The sequence below is a fragment of the Cygnus atratus genome, chromosome 4 (genome assembly GCF_013377495.2).
Source record: "Cygnus atratus isolate AKBS03 ecotype Queensland, Australia chromosome 4, CAtr_DNAZoo_HiC_assembly, whole genome shotgun sequence".
Classification (NCBI taxonomy): domain Eukaryota; kingdom Metazoa; phylum Chordata; class Aves; order Anseriformes; family Anatidae; genus Cygnus; species Cygnus atratus.
The window spans coordinates 2,708,715-2,728,870 of NC_066365.1; the positions used below are offsets into that span (position 1 = coordinate 2,708,715).

The following is a 20,156-nucleotide window of genomic DNA, read 5'->3' on the forward strand; positions in this document are numbered from 1 at the left end:
AGCACTGTGCTGTCCTTAGTCCAAATTACTGATAACACAACACAAGCATCTCAAATAAGCAGCTATAACTTCTGTTGTATATTTAGCAGACTTTACGTTTGGGCTTTAGATCAGTGCTGTGCTATTCACACCTTATATGCAGACTATTTAAATATAGTATGAATGGCCTTTTCTGGCTGCAAAGGGATTTTCTCACTATAATATCACAACACTGAGTAATAATGACATCCAAGGAAGCACATTAACCTTAGTGCTAGTGGTTAAAAATATCAGTTTTCAAAGGAAAAGGCATAAAAGCTTTATGAATTGCTAACAAATGATTTGGATTTCACGCAACCAGGCTGTTACTTTGTTACAAGCATCTTTTTCTGTTCAAATCTCCAAAAAGGAACCATTTCAGTTCAACTTGCAAACAGATGGAAACATACCGAATGCTTTCCTTTAGGCCCCATGGCACCCCTTACCCAAGAAACTGAGCACCAGACGGTCCAACTTCAATCAGGCGGCTGGCCAGACCTTCACCTTCCACCATGGGAGGCATGGTGGCCAGTCGGTGGCGTTTCACCAGCCGGCAGGTCACGCGTGTTGGAGCAGTGCATTTCCGTGGAGGAATAATAATTCGTAGTCCATTATGTCTGCAACCTCGCATGGCACCCCCACGAGCATCCACCATGAAACTAACTAGGAAGCTGGAAAATCAGGGGAAAAAAATTAGATAGAGAAGCAGATCGACGTTCCTTTGGTTATGTTTCACAGATGTAACAAACTACAAATAGACATACAGCTCTTTCTCAAGATGTATGATTAGAAAAAGCCTTTCTCCCATGTGAAGCATTACAGAATCACAGAATCATCTAGGTTGGAAGAGACCTCCAAGATCACCGAGTCCAACCTCTGACCTAACACTAACAAGTCAATCATTTATTAATTAAACTGACAACTGCCATCTAAGAGTTCTTCACAGAACCAGTTTTACTTTACAGTGCTGCTGTTGGTAGAAATACCAGCAGTCACTCGTAGATGTGTGTGTGTGTTTGTGTGCACACAATATACATATTGGACAAAGTTAACTGCAAATATCTCTACTCTGTACCTGTGAGCATCTCTAATGTTAAGTTGGCACTCTTCAAATATTTTACAAAACTAATATATCTTAAAATGATTTACAACTCAATGATATAAAGCCAATTCTGATTGAAGGGGTGGGTTTTTGTTTTGTTTTGTTTTAGGTTATGTATGTAATTTTCTAGTTATTTGATAAACATTTTTTTTAAAAAAAAGCTCTCAGATTAAAAAAAAAAAACATTTCATCCTTGAGCATGCGGACACAGCTCTTACTAAATCACTGAAGCTATCACCAATTTATGTCAAAAATCTCCCTCTTTAATATTAATCTCTCAAAGAACTTTTCCCTTCATAATATGACTGTTGAAAGAAATGTTTGAAGGCAGAAAAAAAAAAACACTACAAAAAAGTGGTTGTTTCACACTAGGGTTAGAGACTTCACTTTTTTCCTTACCCTTTGCAACAGATTATGAAAAAATAGGTTAGGAAATTACAAATGGATTAGGAGAAAATAATGGTGGGTAAGTAGAACCAATAGAAATCCTTGATTTATTAAAGAAATCTTTCATGCCATTAAAGAAAGATTTTTTTGTTTTTATTTTTATTTTTTTTAAAAGACAAGCTGATAACCCAACATGTCATCATAGTTTGAAGACAAATTTTGGTTTTGGGTGAGCTGACAATAGCTACAGTCATTATATAAGAGGTTTACTTATGGATTTTTGTCCTTCTGTGTTATTTTGCACAGCAGTGCAATGTCCCAGTGGAAAACTTACAGATGCAGAAAGCCAGCTATAGGGAACTCACCTAGCACAAGGTAAATTATTTTATGTATATCTTATTTATATCTTTTTATTTAAAAGGGAGAAAAACATTTCACAGAATTTCTTATGGGCTGAACTTTTTATAGTTCCCTATATAGCCAACAGGTAGCTTTGGAAAGATTTGCTCCAGAGATTAGGGATATTCTTGGAAAAGGTACAGAACTATTTCAATTTTTTTTACTGGTTTATGACTTAGGATCATGCCTGATGTGGGATGGGAATGTCAGGTTGCTGGAAGGGAAAATAAGTGCAGATGATACAGAACGGAATCAGGCCTACTTCTAGCCACTAAAATAGAATCATCACAGGGGGAGTCGCAGAAATGCTACTGAAGGACCTGCAATAGAGAAAAGCCCTTATAATGTGAGTTACAAATACAGGTATTTTTCCACTGTCCCCTTGACCGTTCTGTGCAACAAACATTGCGTCCGTTCAATACCCACACAGCTACAAGTAATTCCACATGCTGTAAAACACAACACTCAACACACCGTGCAAGTCAGAAAAATGGATGAGGGAGCCACAAGCGCCAGTCAGAAGCACACCATGCACCAGGGATGCCAGTCTTTCTCACACATGCAGTCTCCTACTCTACTGCCATTCATATACCTCTAGGTTTTGTTTAGTGTAAAAGTCTGGGTAGTACAACCATTATCTCATTCCTTAGAGGTTGGTGTTTCTGTGGTTTTAACAGGGGGGAAAAGAAAGAAAATGAAAACATTTTACAGCTTTGATTCTCTGGGGATGAATTTAGAAAAAATGGGAGCTTCCTTCACAAAATACATACTATACATTTTAAAGCACAGAGGAAAGAAGAGCTTTAAGAGATACTAAATGCTCAATTGTTGCAATAATGCTCTGTGGCTTACATTGCAATTTTCCTTTAACTGTATTAAGTAGTGTTATCAAAGTGTTTCTGAATTATGTTTCAGAGAATTGGTCCAAGCCTCTGTTATGATGCGTGCTTTAGAGGCAGTTAATAACACCGTGTTCTCGAAGAAGAGTTTCACATTTCGGTGCAAACACTGTGAGCAACAGAACTACTACCCCCATAATTACCACAAGCTGATGAGTGCACTTACTGAATAAAATTAGCAATCACATTTTTCATTGTGTAAGCTGTCATGAATACAATGTTTATGATTCATTTATTTTTCATTGTTGACGTAATACTCAAGATTGCATACTTTAACAGGATCATCTTCTTTTCCTGCCCATCACTGAAAATACTAGTGCTAGTTCATCTGTCTGTCTTATATCCGCCTTAGCTTATCTCCCTGTGTGTCTCAGCAGTGCCAAGAACACCGTCAACTGCTAGAATACATACACACAAAAGGTAAGGGTCCAAATCAAAAAATCTCTCTTCTGACCACAATAATGGGTACTGTTGCTTTTAATATGGTGCTTTTTCTCTGTACGGTAATTCCTTTCAGACTAACTTAAAGATAAACAGAATGCCTTCTCAGAAAGCACACATTACACAATTCAGATAATCACCCCTGTGGTGTAGAGCCACCGTTAAAGCAGAATCAGGAGTAATCTTTGATTTTGACCATCTGTAAGAACCTGTATCTCACCTGACACACACAGTAACCCTGTGTTCCCACAGCTGCAATTTGCAGAATCTAATACAGACCAACTAAAAATTTAACATGGCATTTCTCTCTAGTACACACTCAAGAGGTAAAGTGATAGCAGTGTGTGTTCAGGCATTAATTAAAGTTGTAACTGTTTCTTTCATTTTAAGTTTACTGAAGGTGTCTTACAGCCAAAACATGTCAGAGCAAGGTCTGTCAGTCATCTATCACTGACACCAACCAGCGCTCCAAAGAGTACAACAACAGGCAAAGGTAAGTATCATTGAAAGGTGGACACAACAATAGGACGTTATCATTCACTGTAGAAACAGCTGTTTCTATCATAAAGATCTAATTTATTAACTAAATAACAAGATAAAATATGGAAAACAAGGAGTGTTCATTACAGTATACACCAAAAAATAAACCTGTTCCATCTCCCTGAAACAGCCTCCCAGGTGAAATGAGAGATTTCTGAAGGGTTCTCTGACTTCTGGATAAGTGTGAAATGCTAGATAGCAAATTCAGGCAAACATAGTGTAGTACGAGGGTAGCAGAGAAAGAATAGCGCCAGTTATCATACTAAGTATGGAGGAGCTAGTTCACAAAAAGAAGCTATACACTACTGAGAAATTTAAGGAGAACTAATTTTGGAGAACTAGGAAGAGCTAGCATTAACCTGGTACAAAAAGAAAGAAACCAAAGGGGAAAAAGTTCCCAGCTCTATGAGCTGTAGCATAAAGAGTCTGTAAGGACAGTACATAGATGCAGGATTTCTAGAGCTGATATGGAGTGTGGAAATATGTTAATTTTCACCACACCATCCTATTTATTTCCCAATCTTTTGCCACATTTGTTTTCTCATCCACTTATTTAATCTAATTACTTTTATCCCTTTCTTTAAATCAGCACAATTCATATTGGTTTGGGTATTTATATGGAATAGAGTCGATAAAATAATTTATAACAAACTATTTTCTGAAACATAGAAGCCTCCTTTACTGCTTTTTTGCTATAAAACAGAGCTACAAGATGGTGACATTACTCTTCCAGGACTACAAAATCTTTGATTTTCTGAAGGACTGCGTATATTGATATATAACTAATTCATACAGAACTAAGGGATATTATAAAACTTGCTTTCTGAAGCATGCCCTTAGGAAAGTGAAAAAATTGTTTGACTAATATAAAGGAAATTTAAAATTCAGATTAATTATTTGTTGCCACACATACATATACAAAATTTCTCTTCTCCCTAACATTTCTTTTACCAGAAGTGAAGTGACAAGACTAAGGCAGGAGGAGATTGTACTCAAAAGAGCGAACAAAACTCGCAGGAATATTTGGCAGATTAAGCCACCACTGGAATCCCGGGTACTTTGTCATTGTAAATTCCTATGGTCAAAAAGAAAATGATACATACTACTTGTATGTGAATAGCCCTAACATATATATCATCTAATAGCTACAGACTGGGGGAGCATCCCTCTTTAGCACTAACTTTGGATTATTTTGGCAACCCACTGCAAGAAATTAAATTTTAACTTAAGCGATGATTCAAAATCAAAGAAAATTAAAGCTTAAGGTGGCAAAGTCAAAACTTGTATGGCGGGGTGACAAGGGCAACAATGAGACAAGCTTTGTCAGTACTAGGAGCCAGGACAGCCTTTGAGTAAGTTTCCTTTTCTGACAGTTTTAAAGGTTGAGTTAGAAATGATGCACAACACAAACACGTGACATTGACGTTTATAGTCTTGCAAACTGGACTGATATTGAGCTTTCCTGAGACTTAGCAAAGCGGCAGTGAAATTACAAGGGCTTTTTATAGCAAAATCAATTAAACAGATTAGTTTATGGGAAAACATTGCCTTCTCTCTTTTAAGAAAATAAAGACAAAATCAGGATTTAAAAATAACAACAAAAGCAATTCTTTTCTAGAAATAAATTACAGACTGCAGACGACTCTAAACATGCTTCTGTTAAACACATGGTCAGCAGTTAGACAAAGCATCGTCTATTCTCTAATTTAGCCATACCTACTCATAAATCATGGAGGCCATTTCATTCTCTTTAATTTTAGAGCAATTATAAGCTACGCACTCACCATATGAAAGGTTACTATATCAAGCAACATCAGCTACAGCATCGCTCTGGTTAAGGACACATAAAAGTTCCCTACATCCTTCAGGCTGATTCCCTGCCTTCTACAGAGAGCAGAGCAAACACCAATGGGTTTTCTCATGGCTCCATTTGAACAAAACACAAACAAACTATGCACTGAATTCATCCACCTTCCAAGGACATAAAAAGTTGTGATTTCCAATAAATTTCTGGATTTCAAATGTGATCCTGTGTTATTCCCTTTGCTGTTTTTATTCATATGCAATTAACATAGTCTTATCCTATATCTATGCTCATTTAAAAGGTAATAGCAGGATTAACAAACAAAAAAAGGATGTGTCAGCACTGGGGGACAAAAGAAGAGAGTTGCTGTGTGACCTGTAAAGAACTGCTGTTATGTAAATAGCTTTGCAGAAGAGTCACGCTTCCAGGTAGCTGTGAACGCAAGCAGTTGGCACTCAAACACACTTCTCGTTCTGCAGAATCATTTGGAGAGCCATGCAAACCTAGCAACGTGAAGTGCCTTTCTAGAACAGGCAATAGCTCTTTTAACACACAAATCAGAATAGGCAAAATCAATACACCGTTTTTGTGGTTAGTTCAGATGTGATTATCCTTTTAAACTAGCTAGGCGGGCATACATGCTCTTATCAAATAGCAAGGAATGATCAAAAAGCTGCAGCTGAAGCACATCCATTGTAGACACATTTGAGAACATTTATGTGTGTGTTATCTTAATTTTATAAAAGCAACTGGGAAACAAGGAGATAGCAGCATTCAGTGTAAGTCGCAGCGTGAAGAAGCAGAAACAATCAGGGTGCTTCGGCCATTGCAAAGTGTTCAGCTGGAGAACGAAACTGATAGAACATCGGAAATGAAGACAAAAGGCCTTGATCCAGCTCCCACTGAAGTCAACAGCAAGTCATTCAACTACCTCAAGGTGATTTTGATCGGGCTGCAACTATGCCATACATAAACAGGGCAAAATACACATTCGAGGAGGACAAAAAACATGATCCAAAAAACATGATCCTACGCAAGAATCCACTAGAAATAATAACTGATGGCCGCATTCTCTTCACTGCATTAGTCAGCTACAGAGAGATTGAGTAGCATCCCCTAAAAATATGCTTTTGTAGTTTGGGTTTTTACTTAGCCGCTTAACCATTTTGCACTGCTGAATATTTTAGAAATTTTATGATTTTTTGTGGTTATGTTAAAGGAGATGAAGTATCATGCCAATAAACACCTAGTGTGCTAAGTGAATACATTTTCCTTTGGGAAGGTCCCGCTTCAGGTGCTCTGTGCAGGATGCAACGTGCCAGTGATAGAAACAAGGTCACACAGAACATGCACTTGGTACGAAAAATTAAATATATGGGGTCAAGTTTCATTTTTTTAATACAGTGCTGTTATTCTGCTAGTTCCAATACGGTGGCACTATTTCGAAAATATGGTCTAGGGAGTGAGTCTGCAACACTGTTTATAGTGACAGATGAGAGAAAAGGTCCCCTGTAAAATGGCAGTTGAAACTAGACCTATTTACAGTGGTTTGTGTTGCATTTTTTTATTGTTTTTTCCTTCCTTTTTAGTAACATTAAACCACTTTACTGATAGAGAAAAAATAATGTTAATTAAATCAAGGGTTAAAACAAGCTAGGAATGTATAGGAGGTTTGTTAAGATTGTTTGCAGTGGACCTATAAGGAAGAGAAATAGGTCCATGCCTAACTGTTATTGCTAGTCAGTCAGAGTAGATTTTTTTTTCTCTTGGCCAGTGTGCACTATCAAAACACTAAAGCATCCTTAAGTGAAGTAAGAGAGGAGGATAAATAAGGCGGGTGAGAAGTGCAATATATTAAAGAAAGAAATTATGCAGAAGTTCACCTGCTGTTGTCATGATCAAGACATGGAGAAGAGCATCTGCAATAGAATAGATGATTTAACATCAAGAAAGAAAAGGAATGGAAAAAAAAAAGAATGAGTTAAATGAAATACTGAAAAAATAAAATAGATCTCTAAATTAAACATATGAATGTCTACATATATATACGTATTCATTACATGCAAGAAGGTAGAAGTGGGTATGGAAAACAAGCCTACATAAGTATCTTTGGTTACACATTGTTACCACTACTACAGCAGTAAAGATAAAGTGATAGCTTTCTCTACATACATTCTCAAACTGGAAGTCAGATACAAAAAATGTACAATTTGATTCTAAGCCTTTCAGAAACAAACTACAGGTTGCTTAGTTTGGTTATCCATACATAAATTTGGACAATGATGTATCGAAAGGATGTATCACAGGTCATTCCAGACTATTTCTGATAACTCAAGAAATCATTATTTTCTTCCAATTTCCTATCAATGTATTCTGCCCTCCACTTTCTTCCATTTCAACATGTTTCTTGTCCTCCTTTTGTTCTGTACGGCAGAATGACAGATTTTAAACTTTCATTTTGAGCTGTTTAAGCTCTCAGTAATGTGTCATGGCCAGTTAGTTTTCTGGTGTTGCTTGTTATCTGTATTTTCATTGCCTTTTTCTTCCATTGACATGAACAGAGATTTACTATTAATGAACCCAAACTGCCGTTTTACCTTATTGTGGCTTCCTGAATAAGGCTAGAACACAATTTGAAATCATTTAGACTTTCAGATTTTAGAAATGACTATCAGCTGGTAGCTGCCAGGTCCTGTTTCCATAACTATTTCTAGGAAATGAACGTCACATTGGGGAAAACAATATTATGGATTCAAAATACGACACTTGAAATACATTTTGTTTACCTTGTTAGCAAGGATCCAGTCTCCTTTTTTGCAGACAGACAGCTAAGAATGATAATTCACATTATTTGTCACAGTTCAGCTGCCAACTCCCTTGTCCTTCTCCCTTTTTCCTTGATGGAAGCAAAAACTTCCAGAAAGGAAAATTCACTAACAGCCCAATTGTTTGTCAGATGCAAATACTGATACACTTGGAACATCTATTAGTCAGATATGTTAATCTCTTCTTCATCAAATTAAATAAATGAAAACAGTATTTTTCATTAAATAGGAGTTTTACTGCAAGCAAATTAGTTGGAAAAACTGTAGAGCTGCTATGTTTCTTGCTCTGGACACAAAAGCAAGCTAATATCTGAGCATCAACTCAAAGCTCCTTGCTCTCAGTGCCATGTTTCTGCCAGTATGACAAATCTGCCTTTCTTCTTATCTACCATACCCTTAGATATTTCTCAGGAAAATTCTTAGAATATAATCTACTGAACTAAATTGAGAGAGTTTGTTCACCATATCGCCAGAACCCAGGTAGGAGAATGACATAATTTTGCATATAATTTATACTTTAAAATCTGACAGTCAGCCTTATCTTTACCATTCACACTTAACCACTATGTGTGATAGTGACATAAGAATATCATACTGGCAAGCAAGCCCTAAATGCTGCAAGTGAAAAGAAGTCATTCAGTTCGGTGCTTGTTTTGCCTTCCAACTTAATGAAAATACCGTGTGTTCTTCCACAATAGGATATTGTGAGGCATAAGACTAAAGCTGTGAAACATATTTACATTGATGTAGACGTTAGTTCTGTCTTTCCTAACACTTCAGCGCGAAATCATATATAATATCCCCTAATATTACCAGCAGTGATAAAACTCTACCTTATTGGATATTTAGCATCCAAACTTCCTGGTATATTGACAAATCCTTACTTTTGCTGTATATGTAAGACCAGTTAATTTTATTAGCAGAAGCAAATCTGATTTGCTGAAAGGAAGTTTAAATGCAGGAATTTGTACTTAAGCCAATGTATGGAACTAATCAAAAATAGGTAATCGTGTAAAAATGACCAGGAGCTGTTTATGTTGAGATTATGGGCACCAAGAGTGTTACATTTAATGAGATAATTATTTTCTTGGTTTTGAAATGGCTGCCAAAGACTCTGACCAAAGATTTTGTCTTTTATGCCATACTCATGAAATTATTAACCTATTGAAACAACAGCTACATTTAAATTTTAAAAGGATGGTTGAAACATTTTCCCTTTCTGAAATGTCACACCTAGGAGAAGTTTTGGTTAGTTATGGAAAGGTTGAAATATATTCCTGTAAGATACCACACCCAGAGAACAGTTCTCCATACATTTAGCCTTTTGACTGGGGATGTCACACTGTGATCCACAGAAACACTTCCCTACTATAGGAGATCAATAAGAACTCTACAACGTGGCGTTTGCCACTGAAGTAGTGCAGGGAGAGAAGAGTGTTGATTTTTTCTCAGACTGCACAGAATACAAAACGAAGATCATCTGTGCCAAATAAATTGCTGTCCAATACTTTGCTGATGTATTACTTCATGAAAAACGTGGTCTAAATTCAATATATTTTTGCTTAAAGCTACTAACAATGTTTATATAGCATTTCTCCTCAAGCACTAGGAGTCTTCTTTTATGGCAGATAAAAAGAAGATAAGAAGATAAAAATAGATTTAGGCAATGTATTTTCCTAAAAAAGAGATGTAAACAAGATGCACCCCAACAGTTTATGGTAACTCAGCCAAATCTAAACAAGATAAAAATGAAGTGTTGTACAGTCTTTTCCAAAGGCTAATTTTTATTATAGATTTCTTTATAACAATATTTAGCAGCAGGTTAGTTAGGATATATAAAAAGCACATAATTTGTGTTGTGATAAATGTCACTATTTCATACAAGGCTCTACAGAGAGTTGCTTCTCTTAAATAAATCAGGTATTTTTATCCTACCGATAGCATCCTGGTCATCCAAAAAAATCTAAACCACTAATATTACTTTTTTGAATTAGAAATAAATGCTGCTCTTCTAAAAGTATTTACTTCATCCTCTGCAATAACCAGAAAGACCTACCTTTGTGTAACTGAAAAGTCACACATCCTTTGGAAAAAGTCTGTAAACTATTTAGGGTTAGAATAAACCACTAAAACAATTTTAAAGCTTATATCTTGACACAGATATTAACATATATATCCTGTACAAGTTAAGCATGTTCATTTCATTTGTTAGTTTTTGAACTCAAGAAAAGCAAATTCAAACAATACTGTCCATAGCTAAAAATCCTGCTACCACCTAACTTCGCATATAAGCCACAAACGAGTCAAATTGCAATGGCAGTTATGACAATATTGTTCCTCTTTCTGACCAGGACTGCCTGTCATTCCACATGAGACACCAGTGTTATTTTTGAAAGACACAGACTGTAATATTGTTGCAAACTCATTTGAGATTAACAAAAAATCTTTCATTTAGCGATGTGCAGCCATTCTGCAAACAACATAGCTCCACGGAAATGAAATGCTTTTGTATGACGTTTATTACTAACTCATCTGCACACGCCTCGTTGAACCTGATGGCAGGACACAAGTGTAGAACTCAGTGTAAATAATAAAATTACTTCAAACGCAGTAAGCAAGAGCGCTTAAATGCATGCACAGATTTTGAGGCCAACCATGACAAGCTTTATTAGTAAGAATTTGGCTGGGCCTGCATTTCATCTGGTCTTACTCCATTCGAATGACTTTGCCTGAATGCAAATGCTTACAGAAAGTCAAATGTGAGAATATATGAACATTATGGCCAAATGTGTGTAAAGCACATCATGTTTGGGTTGCTTGTCTATTACAGGCTTCGTGTAATTTAAAATCCTTGTGTTTTTTCTTTATTAGTAATTCTGACAAACACTAGAGTCGGTGCTTGCATAATCTACTTCACTAGCACAGGAAGTACTTGCCATCTGAACTCCTGAGGCCCTTGGCTTTAATTATTACTAACTTTAAAAATGACTTTTTTCCATAAAATTTATACAGATAAAGTGTGTATGCATCTTATTATCTTCTTTCTCTTGAACCTGACTGAAAGCTACCTGGCATCAGTTCACTGACTTTCAGTGGATAGTCTTGGTACTTAGATTTACTCGATTATCAGAACTTAACTGATTGTAGTAATTTATTGACAGCTCTAGGAGAAAACGAATTTAAAAAATAACTCCTAGTTAAGAATTAGTTGAAGCTGCTGCTACTGCTGGTATTCTCCTTCTCCCTCTTTTTTTTTTCTTCTTTTTTTTTAAAAAAGAGATAATGCTAATTGATACACTCACCCTGAATGAATAGGGCTGGAAGAAAGAGCCACATTGTCCAAGTTTTCAGGGCCCCAGCTTAAGCGATATGAATTCTTCTCAACTTCTTTGGCCAGAGTTGTTACCTTTGTAAGCAAAAAACCCCTGCTTTTTACTACAATAAAACCAATTAATCAACCAAACAATAAGAAGATGCATTTCGCATGGTACTGCCTAAAGCGTTTACACTCTTCAAAAAGAAAACGAATGATAATAGCATAAGCATATTAGAAACGTTACTTACTGTAATGTTTTACACTTGCCCAAAGTAATCATATCTGTTAGTGCTCACACTGAAATGAATGACGTGATTTATCAAAGCGACTTCCTAATCATTATTTTTTTAACTTATAGGCATGCCTCACAATATTATCTTTGAGGACAATGCTCTCCAGTTCGTTAGATCACCTGAATATTTGGCCCAGTGGCTATTAGTATCATTCAAAAATAAGTTAAAATGGAGATTGTTATAAAGATAGATCCTGTACTACATTCACTCAGCACAGCCATTTATCTTGGAATAGAGTTTCATATTGCATATAGTACAATATGCCATTAAATATCAACTGAAATTAAAGAGATTTATATAACGATAGATAAGCAGCATGCACTACACGGTATCATTACTACAATCTAAACAGCAATCTTTTTATATTTCCATATTTGTCCAACTGGTGAGTGAAGTAAAGAGACTGTGCTTACCTGCTGGCTGGGGATTACAACTGTGTCATCGATCATGGCACTGTCCCTCAGGTAGGAGGCATGGCTCAGCGTGTGAGACCTGTCTGAACTGAAGGACCGCAGGCTGGTAGGTTGGTAGGATGCCATAGCAATGGATCAGCAGTACAGATGATGTTGTAAAGGTGTGATGAGAGAACGAGTGGGAGAATGAAAAAAAGCGTGCTATTAGCAATATCATGCAGCTTCCAGGGGGAGTATGTAATAGTCATGGGGGGAAAAACAGCTTTACAAATCCGTTATGCCACCTTTCTGACCAAGGGCCATTAAGTCTTTTGGCTGACTTTTGTTTGCCCCAAACGCAGAACCTAGAGATTAGTCTAGGCGACAGTTTATATTCACAAATGGCTTTCTGGCATGATCATTTCCGTATTACAAGGAGCATGAATTCCTTTTAAGTAAGGCTCTTTGGAGGAGTTTTCTCACCTGCTTCAAAATGCAAACAACTTACTACAGAAAACAGAATGCTAACACCTGAAGAAAAGCTGAAATGACTCTTGCCTACTCTCTCCCATTAAAACTGTAAATGCGTAAGGCTTGATCTTGTCCCCTGGAAGGTACACACAGCAAGGTGAATTGTGGCCGGCCACAAGCTCCTGTGCGAGACAAGGTTCTTCCTCTGTATGCCAACAGCATCTCTAGAGCAGCAGTCCAAATGTCAGCACTGTTTTCTCCGTGAGTACACACAGCTCTACAGAGCATTGGTTGCTGTAGCAATGAGGGATGCAAGGCAGTAAATAAGCTGCTTCCAAGCACAGGCTCAGAATTTAACTGCAGCATCCAGTAGCAAAAAGCCAAAAAGAAAAGTAAGACACCACAGAAGGACATATTGAGGTAAATGGGGTTCCTGCTACCAAATCTCACGAGTTTTGTCCTTTATAAGTATTTACTAGCAGCAGTATTACAATAGTGACCTTTAAAAACAGATCAGCCACCTTCAGATGTTGTACGTGCTCTCTGTGATGTTGTTCTGTACCCTGAGGAATGTAGCACATGTAACTGAAGGAAGCAGTTTTATTTTCATGGCTTACGCACCCATGAGTAGTACTCATAATGACTAACACACTGGATCAGAACAGTAAGCCATTTATCATGCAGATTTTTTAAGGATAATTAATTTTTCAGCAGTTGGAAATAAAAATATCATCATTATGTTGTGGACATGAGATTCAAGTACTTTAAATGCAGATCTTAATGGAAATCAGATTTTAGTATCTGATTCAGACCAATCAGCCTTTTTAAACAATAGCTAAATTCACTTAATTTTTGATCCATTTTTAAAAGCAAATGATAACCTTATTAATAGAAATATGTAACACTGAAGAATGATCAATGCCATTGTTATGCCTATTTAGCATAACAGATGGATTGCACAAAACTGAAAGCAAAGATAAGTATTACACAAGTATCAATGTTAGAAAAGTCTTGAGAAAAACAAAAGAAAACCACCACCAAGTAATCCCTCTTACATGTCATGAAATGTCTTTCACCCAGACATGTAAGGCTGATATTTAGAGTATTATTGGGATTGCTCACTTCTGGAATAAAATTCTGATTCCATTAAAACAAACAACAAAACTTATTTTGATTTCAAGTAGTTCACCCTGTCTTCATATAATAATTTCAGAAAAAAATTATGACGGGAACTCCTGACAGAAGGGTACTCTGGTTAAACATTTAGGGTGAAATAAGTAGGCAGAGTACATGTAGCTTACTCATAACAACAGTACTTCGGTGACCATTTGTTCTTTGGGTGAAAAGTGAGCTCCAGTAGCAGACCCCATTTGCCATCATTACACTTTATTGATTTTAATACTCAACACTTTTAGAACTGCTTTGCTGTGCCATGCAATGCTTGCAAGAAGTTCACCATCCAGGTTGTAGGTTCTGCCATTCAGCTAATGTCATGTCCTGGACAGGGACTAAATGACAGGAAGTATGTACTAGATTTGACTGTTCTACTGTATGGTGATGTTGTCCGTACTCTCCTGCAAGTACCTGACATTACTAGCACCACCACGGCCAGTACGTATCCAGCATGTGACACAACTGTGTGAGCTCCAGTACACACCCAATGCACTCAGAGTATGGACTTCTTCAACAGACAAGGTATGCACAAGCATGACTAAGGTCTGTACCAAATTACTTTAATTTTTTACTACACTTTATTTCAAAACTAGTTCAGATGCTGCTGCCCCTGTTCTGTGCACTGTACCAGCTACATGGAGAGCTAACCAGTAGTTCAAGTCTGTGCTTCTGAGATTTAGGAACAGAGACACTGACTGAAATAACAGCCCAATTACGGAACTGTAGTGCTGTTGGACAGAACCAATTGTTTATTATTTTTTATTATTAAAATACGACCCTGAGTAACCGGTAACACTACTAAGTGCAGATTCTTTCCAAATCTGGCTGATAAATCTCAGCCCCAGGGCTTGTGATCAATAGCACTCTCCTCTGCCAGACACTGAACTGTGGAACCCAGCACCTCTGCAAAGCTCCTAACAGAAGAGTGTGTCTTGCCCGTGTTAGGTAATGCACAGGCATGCAACATCCACCTGTCCTAAATGCTGCACAAACCCCAGAAAAGCAGCAAAATCTAGCCAAGTTTCTAATCTGGTTGAATAGAAGACCACATTACAGTACACATCCACTTGCCAGCCTAGTCAGAGATCTAGCAATCTCTAGTCCAGGTAAGTGTATCTGTCGCTGTGGGAAGCATAAGGTGTTTCACAAACCTGGGAAAAGAGCTGGTATCATTGAAAACTGTATAAATTGGCCTTGAAAACATTTCACTGTTCAGACTGAAAGCCTTCCTCTCAGCAGTCATGAGCCAGAGAGGTGGAAGGGACACACGGAAGAGTCTTTTCAGATACTGGTGATCCAATGTGCCCTGAATCAGTTCTTTTTCTCCATATTCAGGAGGAGAATCCATCTCATGTAGTCAATTCTATTAATTTTTTTATTCTACCACTGTTTCTCCACATAAAAATGAAAACAGCTCACTTTCCCAGCAGCACAATGACAGGAGGACTGCTACCAGTTGTGATCAATCTCGTGCAGCTTCAGAGAAGTTTCTCTGGGACAGTAGCTATGTCATACTCTGACCTTCCTAGACAGACAGTACTGTGGTACCTTTATTTACCTCTGCATACCATACTCATTTAAGACTACAACCAACTCCAACAACGTGTTTTGTTTGGTTCTTAAGGTCAACATTCCAGCACCACAGCAGGCCTCCAAAATGGATGAACAGAGACAAGTGCCATGAAAAGATATAGAGATGACGTTTTCATGCTATGTAATACCTACCTGGGCATGGTGCTATGAAAGCATATGAAAAAGAATGAAGGGGAGAGAGAAATAAAATAAATAGGGAAGATGGTTACAAAAGAAAAAAAAATATATGTTTTTAAATCAAATTGTTTAATGCATAAAATTATGTGAGCATAGGCTGCTAACATTATTTTGCTTTGTTGAATTTCTTGAAAAACCAACATCAGTGTGATGCAATGAAAATCACAAGGAAAACCACAATAATGCAAGCAGTCTGTGAAAATTCTTACAACGAGTAACCTGATGGTGACAGAAAATGACACATGGAGTTAGAAAATGCCCTTTTTTTCATTTGTTCTGCCTTTATCATTTTGCTTCATTTCAATATAACCATGTGTGATAAGTAATGTAAAATCACTTTCATAAAACACAAAATAGGACACATCAATTATATGCCTGTGAAAATCCACTGAAATCCATTGACAGTATTTAAAAGTTAAATTATTCTAAACGAGAGCAAAAACTGACTTAACACTTGCCAGAACAATCATTTCCATGCAACATCTTAAAACAAAAACAAAAAAACAACCCAACGTTGTTACCATTGAAAAAGCATAATAAAAGGGTTTGATTTTTAAGCACTCTGATGCAGTTCATAAACGTCTTCTGAGACTCGAAAGCAACACAGTCACTTTGTTTTCAGTAGATTCACTGGAGCTGTCTAAAAACCAACAAAGACTCCAAGTTTGTAAGACCTCAGTGATGAGAGATTTACACATGCTGTGAGGCAAACTAAGCTGTTTCCTGACATCTTTTGTTCCAGGAGCAATTCACAGCCTACTGAAGTAAACAGAACAGATCCAACTGATTCCACTGAGCCTCAGAAATGCTGCCAGAATAACAATCAGGACTGGAAAACAAAGTTTTCAAATACTTTCACACTACAAATACTTTCTGTTGCCAAGACCCCAAGGTTTTTGTTGTTGTTTTTTTTTTGCTTGTTTGTTTTTAATGAATCTTAGTTCCCCATGAACTACTCCAAAAAGTCAGCTCACCTATTGCTAAAAGACCCTGTCCACCCACCCATTCCCTCACTCATGGCAGAAGATCAGGATGATTCATGAGCCCTTTCCATACACAGCTAGACTCTTCTTCCTTTGCCTGACCACAAAGAAATAAAGCAAGCCATGCTTTTTCAAGAATCAAGTAAGAATCAGGAACAATTTCTCCTCTAGATTCTGAGTACAGTATTAGTGCCAGATGTATTAGTTTCTGGACTGGTTAGGAGATATTCCTCCTGACCACACCTTCTCCTACGAAGTGGCAACTGGCACACTGACCTATCTAATGAAGAAATCTTAACAAGTGCATCCCATGTCTCCCTTGATTTAGAGACACTGAGAAAGGAATTTCAAACACTTGCAACAAAACGTGTGTAGAACTGCCATAAGAAAACACATGTCCAGGCAAATACCTGTCAGATCGCCCTCCTTCCAAGCTGTACCTCAGGTAGTTCATACCATCTAAGAACTGGCTGCTTGGTAAAGAGTCATCTCCGAGTTCTTTGAGGTCTTCTGGCCTAAGGTACTCTCCTCCATCTCCTGTCATTGTATCATCACCTTTAAACCAAACACAGAAGGGACAGAGATAAGCACACACACGTTTGATTTCATTTGCACATTGGGATCTAACAGCTGAATGGCACAATTACAGGAAGGCATTTCCCACTCACGAAACACTGCAATCCACAAGCAATTAATGTATTTAATGAAGCTTGCACATCAAGCAGGATTAAAGGAAATTAAAATAAATGAAGTTGAATAAACAATTGTATTTAATCTATTTTTTGCTGTTGCACATACTGTCAAGGGGCAAATTTCTTTGCTATTCTGTAAAGCATGGTCTGTCCCTCACTTCATCTTTTTTAGCTCTCTAGTCACAGGTATGTTGTATCACAACCGGGAAGTTTATGATTAAATATTGCCATATATTTGACTGCATGTTATGTGTTTTCACCTGAAAAAGTGTTTTCTCTAGACTTATGCCTGACAGTTGCAAATCCTAATTCAAACTCTCCATTGTCCAAATACCTCTTCATATGAGGACAACTCACCCAAGTTACAACATCATTCTGTGATATGCAAAAGATTATTATTTCTAAAACATGGCCATATCCGGAATCTGGAAATAAATTCACATGTGTAGATGACATTGATCGTTAATCCAAAAGTAATTCATAATGAATCAAAGCCTAAATGATAATTGGTTATTTGATACAGTAACCTTTTTGCACATATAACTTGAATTTTCAGGTTCAAAATGATTTTCCCGAGGAATTCTGTCTATATGAAGTCATTGTTTGCTTTTCCTGGCAGACAAACAAAACAGCTTAAATTGCCATGCAGCATGTAGATGTTTCTCTTCATTCCTATTTGCAAGATAGTTTCTCTCCACAGTTTATTCACAGAGACATTATGTATTTCAGCCACTTTTGCACTGGTTAGCGTGAACCTGCCAGCAGCCTAGTGTGGCCCAAAAAAGCACACAACAGGACCCCAGGCTGGCCATCAATGTGTTCAGTTTTTCTCATTTTCTCAGCTGCATTGGCAAGTGTGAAGAACCTGAAGCTCCTGTTCAGTTATGTGAAGAAGACTGCAGCTGTCATACAGGAACAGTATTCAGCAGCTACACGTCCCAGCTGCAGGAATTCACCCTGATATGCTCAGAAACACAAAGGATTGCAAGGGTTAGACAAGTGGTATCTGCACTGTTAGAAACAGAATTCATTGGGCATCAGGACAGTTGTCTCCTGTGTGATCTAAAGACCTAACAAAGCAAGGTTGCAAAAAACAATTAATGCTACTGCTGCTATTTCTAGTAGAGCACCCTTTTTTTTTTCCCTGCAAAATCTTAGCACAACGAAGTACATGAGTGGTGCTCACTCCTAAAGGAAGAAAACTTGGTATTTGTTTTCATAAAACAAATCAAGTTAGTTTTTCTATCTTGATGTTTCAGCTAATAAATAAATCATTTTTAATTTTTTCACCTAAAAACATGTAAGCTTTGGGATTTTAAAGATTTTTTTGTGTGTACACAAGTATTATATATAAAAGTGAGCCCTAAGTCTTCGCAGTATAGAGACAACAGCTCTTGAAAATTCCATCTGCCCACATTAAGACGGAGAAACTGGGCACAGTTTCACAGAAGACAATGAAATGCATTTAATCATTGCATGTTTCCTGCCTTCTGACAGATGATGCCTCCTGTTTCCTGGGAATGTCAAATTATAAAGCAGAGGGCTTAGTGAAAACTTGAAAGATATTAAGGCAATGATGTTAATCAAACAATAAAAGGAATATCAAGTTATATTGTGAATAACTAGATACTAGTAATCACAATGGACATTCCAGCTATAATAGAAACAAAGGCAAAATCTTCACCACTTCCATCACACCCACATCCTTTAAAAAATACAAAATCAAATCTCTACTCTTATTTCAACTTTGGCTTCTCATCTAAGAGTTGTCAATAATGGGTCTAAGTAACACTGGCAGTTTTGTATGATGTGAACATCTGTAAACAGTAGTAGGAGTATACATGAACCATAGAATGGCTCGGGTTGGAAGGGACCTTAAAGACCATCCAGTTCTAACCCCTGCCATGGGCAGGGACACATCTTACTAGGTCAGGTTGCCCAGGGCCTCATCCAACCTGGCCTTGAACACCTCCAGGGATGGGGCATCCACAGTTTCTCTGGGCAACTTGTGCCAGGGCCTCACCACTCTCTGAGTGAGGAATTTCCTCCTAACCTCTGATATAAATCTCCCTTCTTTTAGTTTAAAACTATTCCCCCTTGTCCTGTCATTATAAGACCAAGCAAAATTTGCTCTCCATCTTTTTTATAAGCCCCCTTAAGTACTGAAAAGCCACAATAAGGTCTCCCTGGAGCCTTCTCTTCTCCAAGTTAAACATCCCCAACTCTCTCAGCCTTTCTTTGCAATGTCTTCAGAACATTTATCTGTTGGTAATGCAGCTTACTTGCTAGTATACTAGTCTTGAGTGAGGGAACCAGAAGTTAATATCACTCCCCACCAAGCCCTGTGCCCTTCCTTCTTCACTGAATGAAACCAGAACTCCTAAAAAAAATTGCATGGCCTAGTATATGAAGAAAAAAATGTGTTTAAGTATAAATGATTGTGCAGCAGCATAACTCTTCATACAACTGTGCTTACCTGAGAGTCTTAATGTCAGGTCTGCAGGGCAATTGCACACATACAACGGGAATTATTTTAAGTCTGTGTAAGAAGCACTCATTCATCCTGCCAGTAACACTGCGTTGTCATTAAAATATCTCAGTGTTGTCATTAAAATATCTCACACAGCTCTACTTCTGAATCTCAGCCAACT

General features: G+C 37.4%; 1 protein-coding gene across 1 annotated transcript in view; it reads right to left on the bottom strand.

The window, feature by feature from the left end:
* ANK2 (ankyrin 2) overlaps positions 1–20,156 on the bottom strand; it is a 165,832-nt gene that overhangs the window by 47,104 nt on the left and 98,572 nt on the right. Inside the window, exons 24-28 of the mRNA XM_050710362.1 lie at positions 17,224–17,368; positions 12,438–12,540; positions 11,718–11,821; positions 7,474–7,509; positions 465–689 (exon numbers count right to left, since the gene is read on the bottom strand). Of these exons, the coding sequence (XP_050566319.1) occupies positions 465–689; positions 7,474–7,509; positions 11,718–11,821; positions 12,438–12,540; positions 17,224–17,368 (613 nt within the window). The remainder of the gene's footprint in view (positions 1–464; positions 690–7,473; positions 7,510–11,717; positions 11,822–12,437; positions 12,541–17,223; positions 17,369–20,156) is intronic.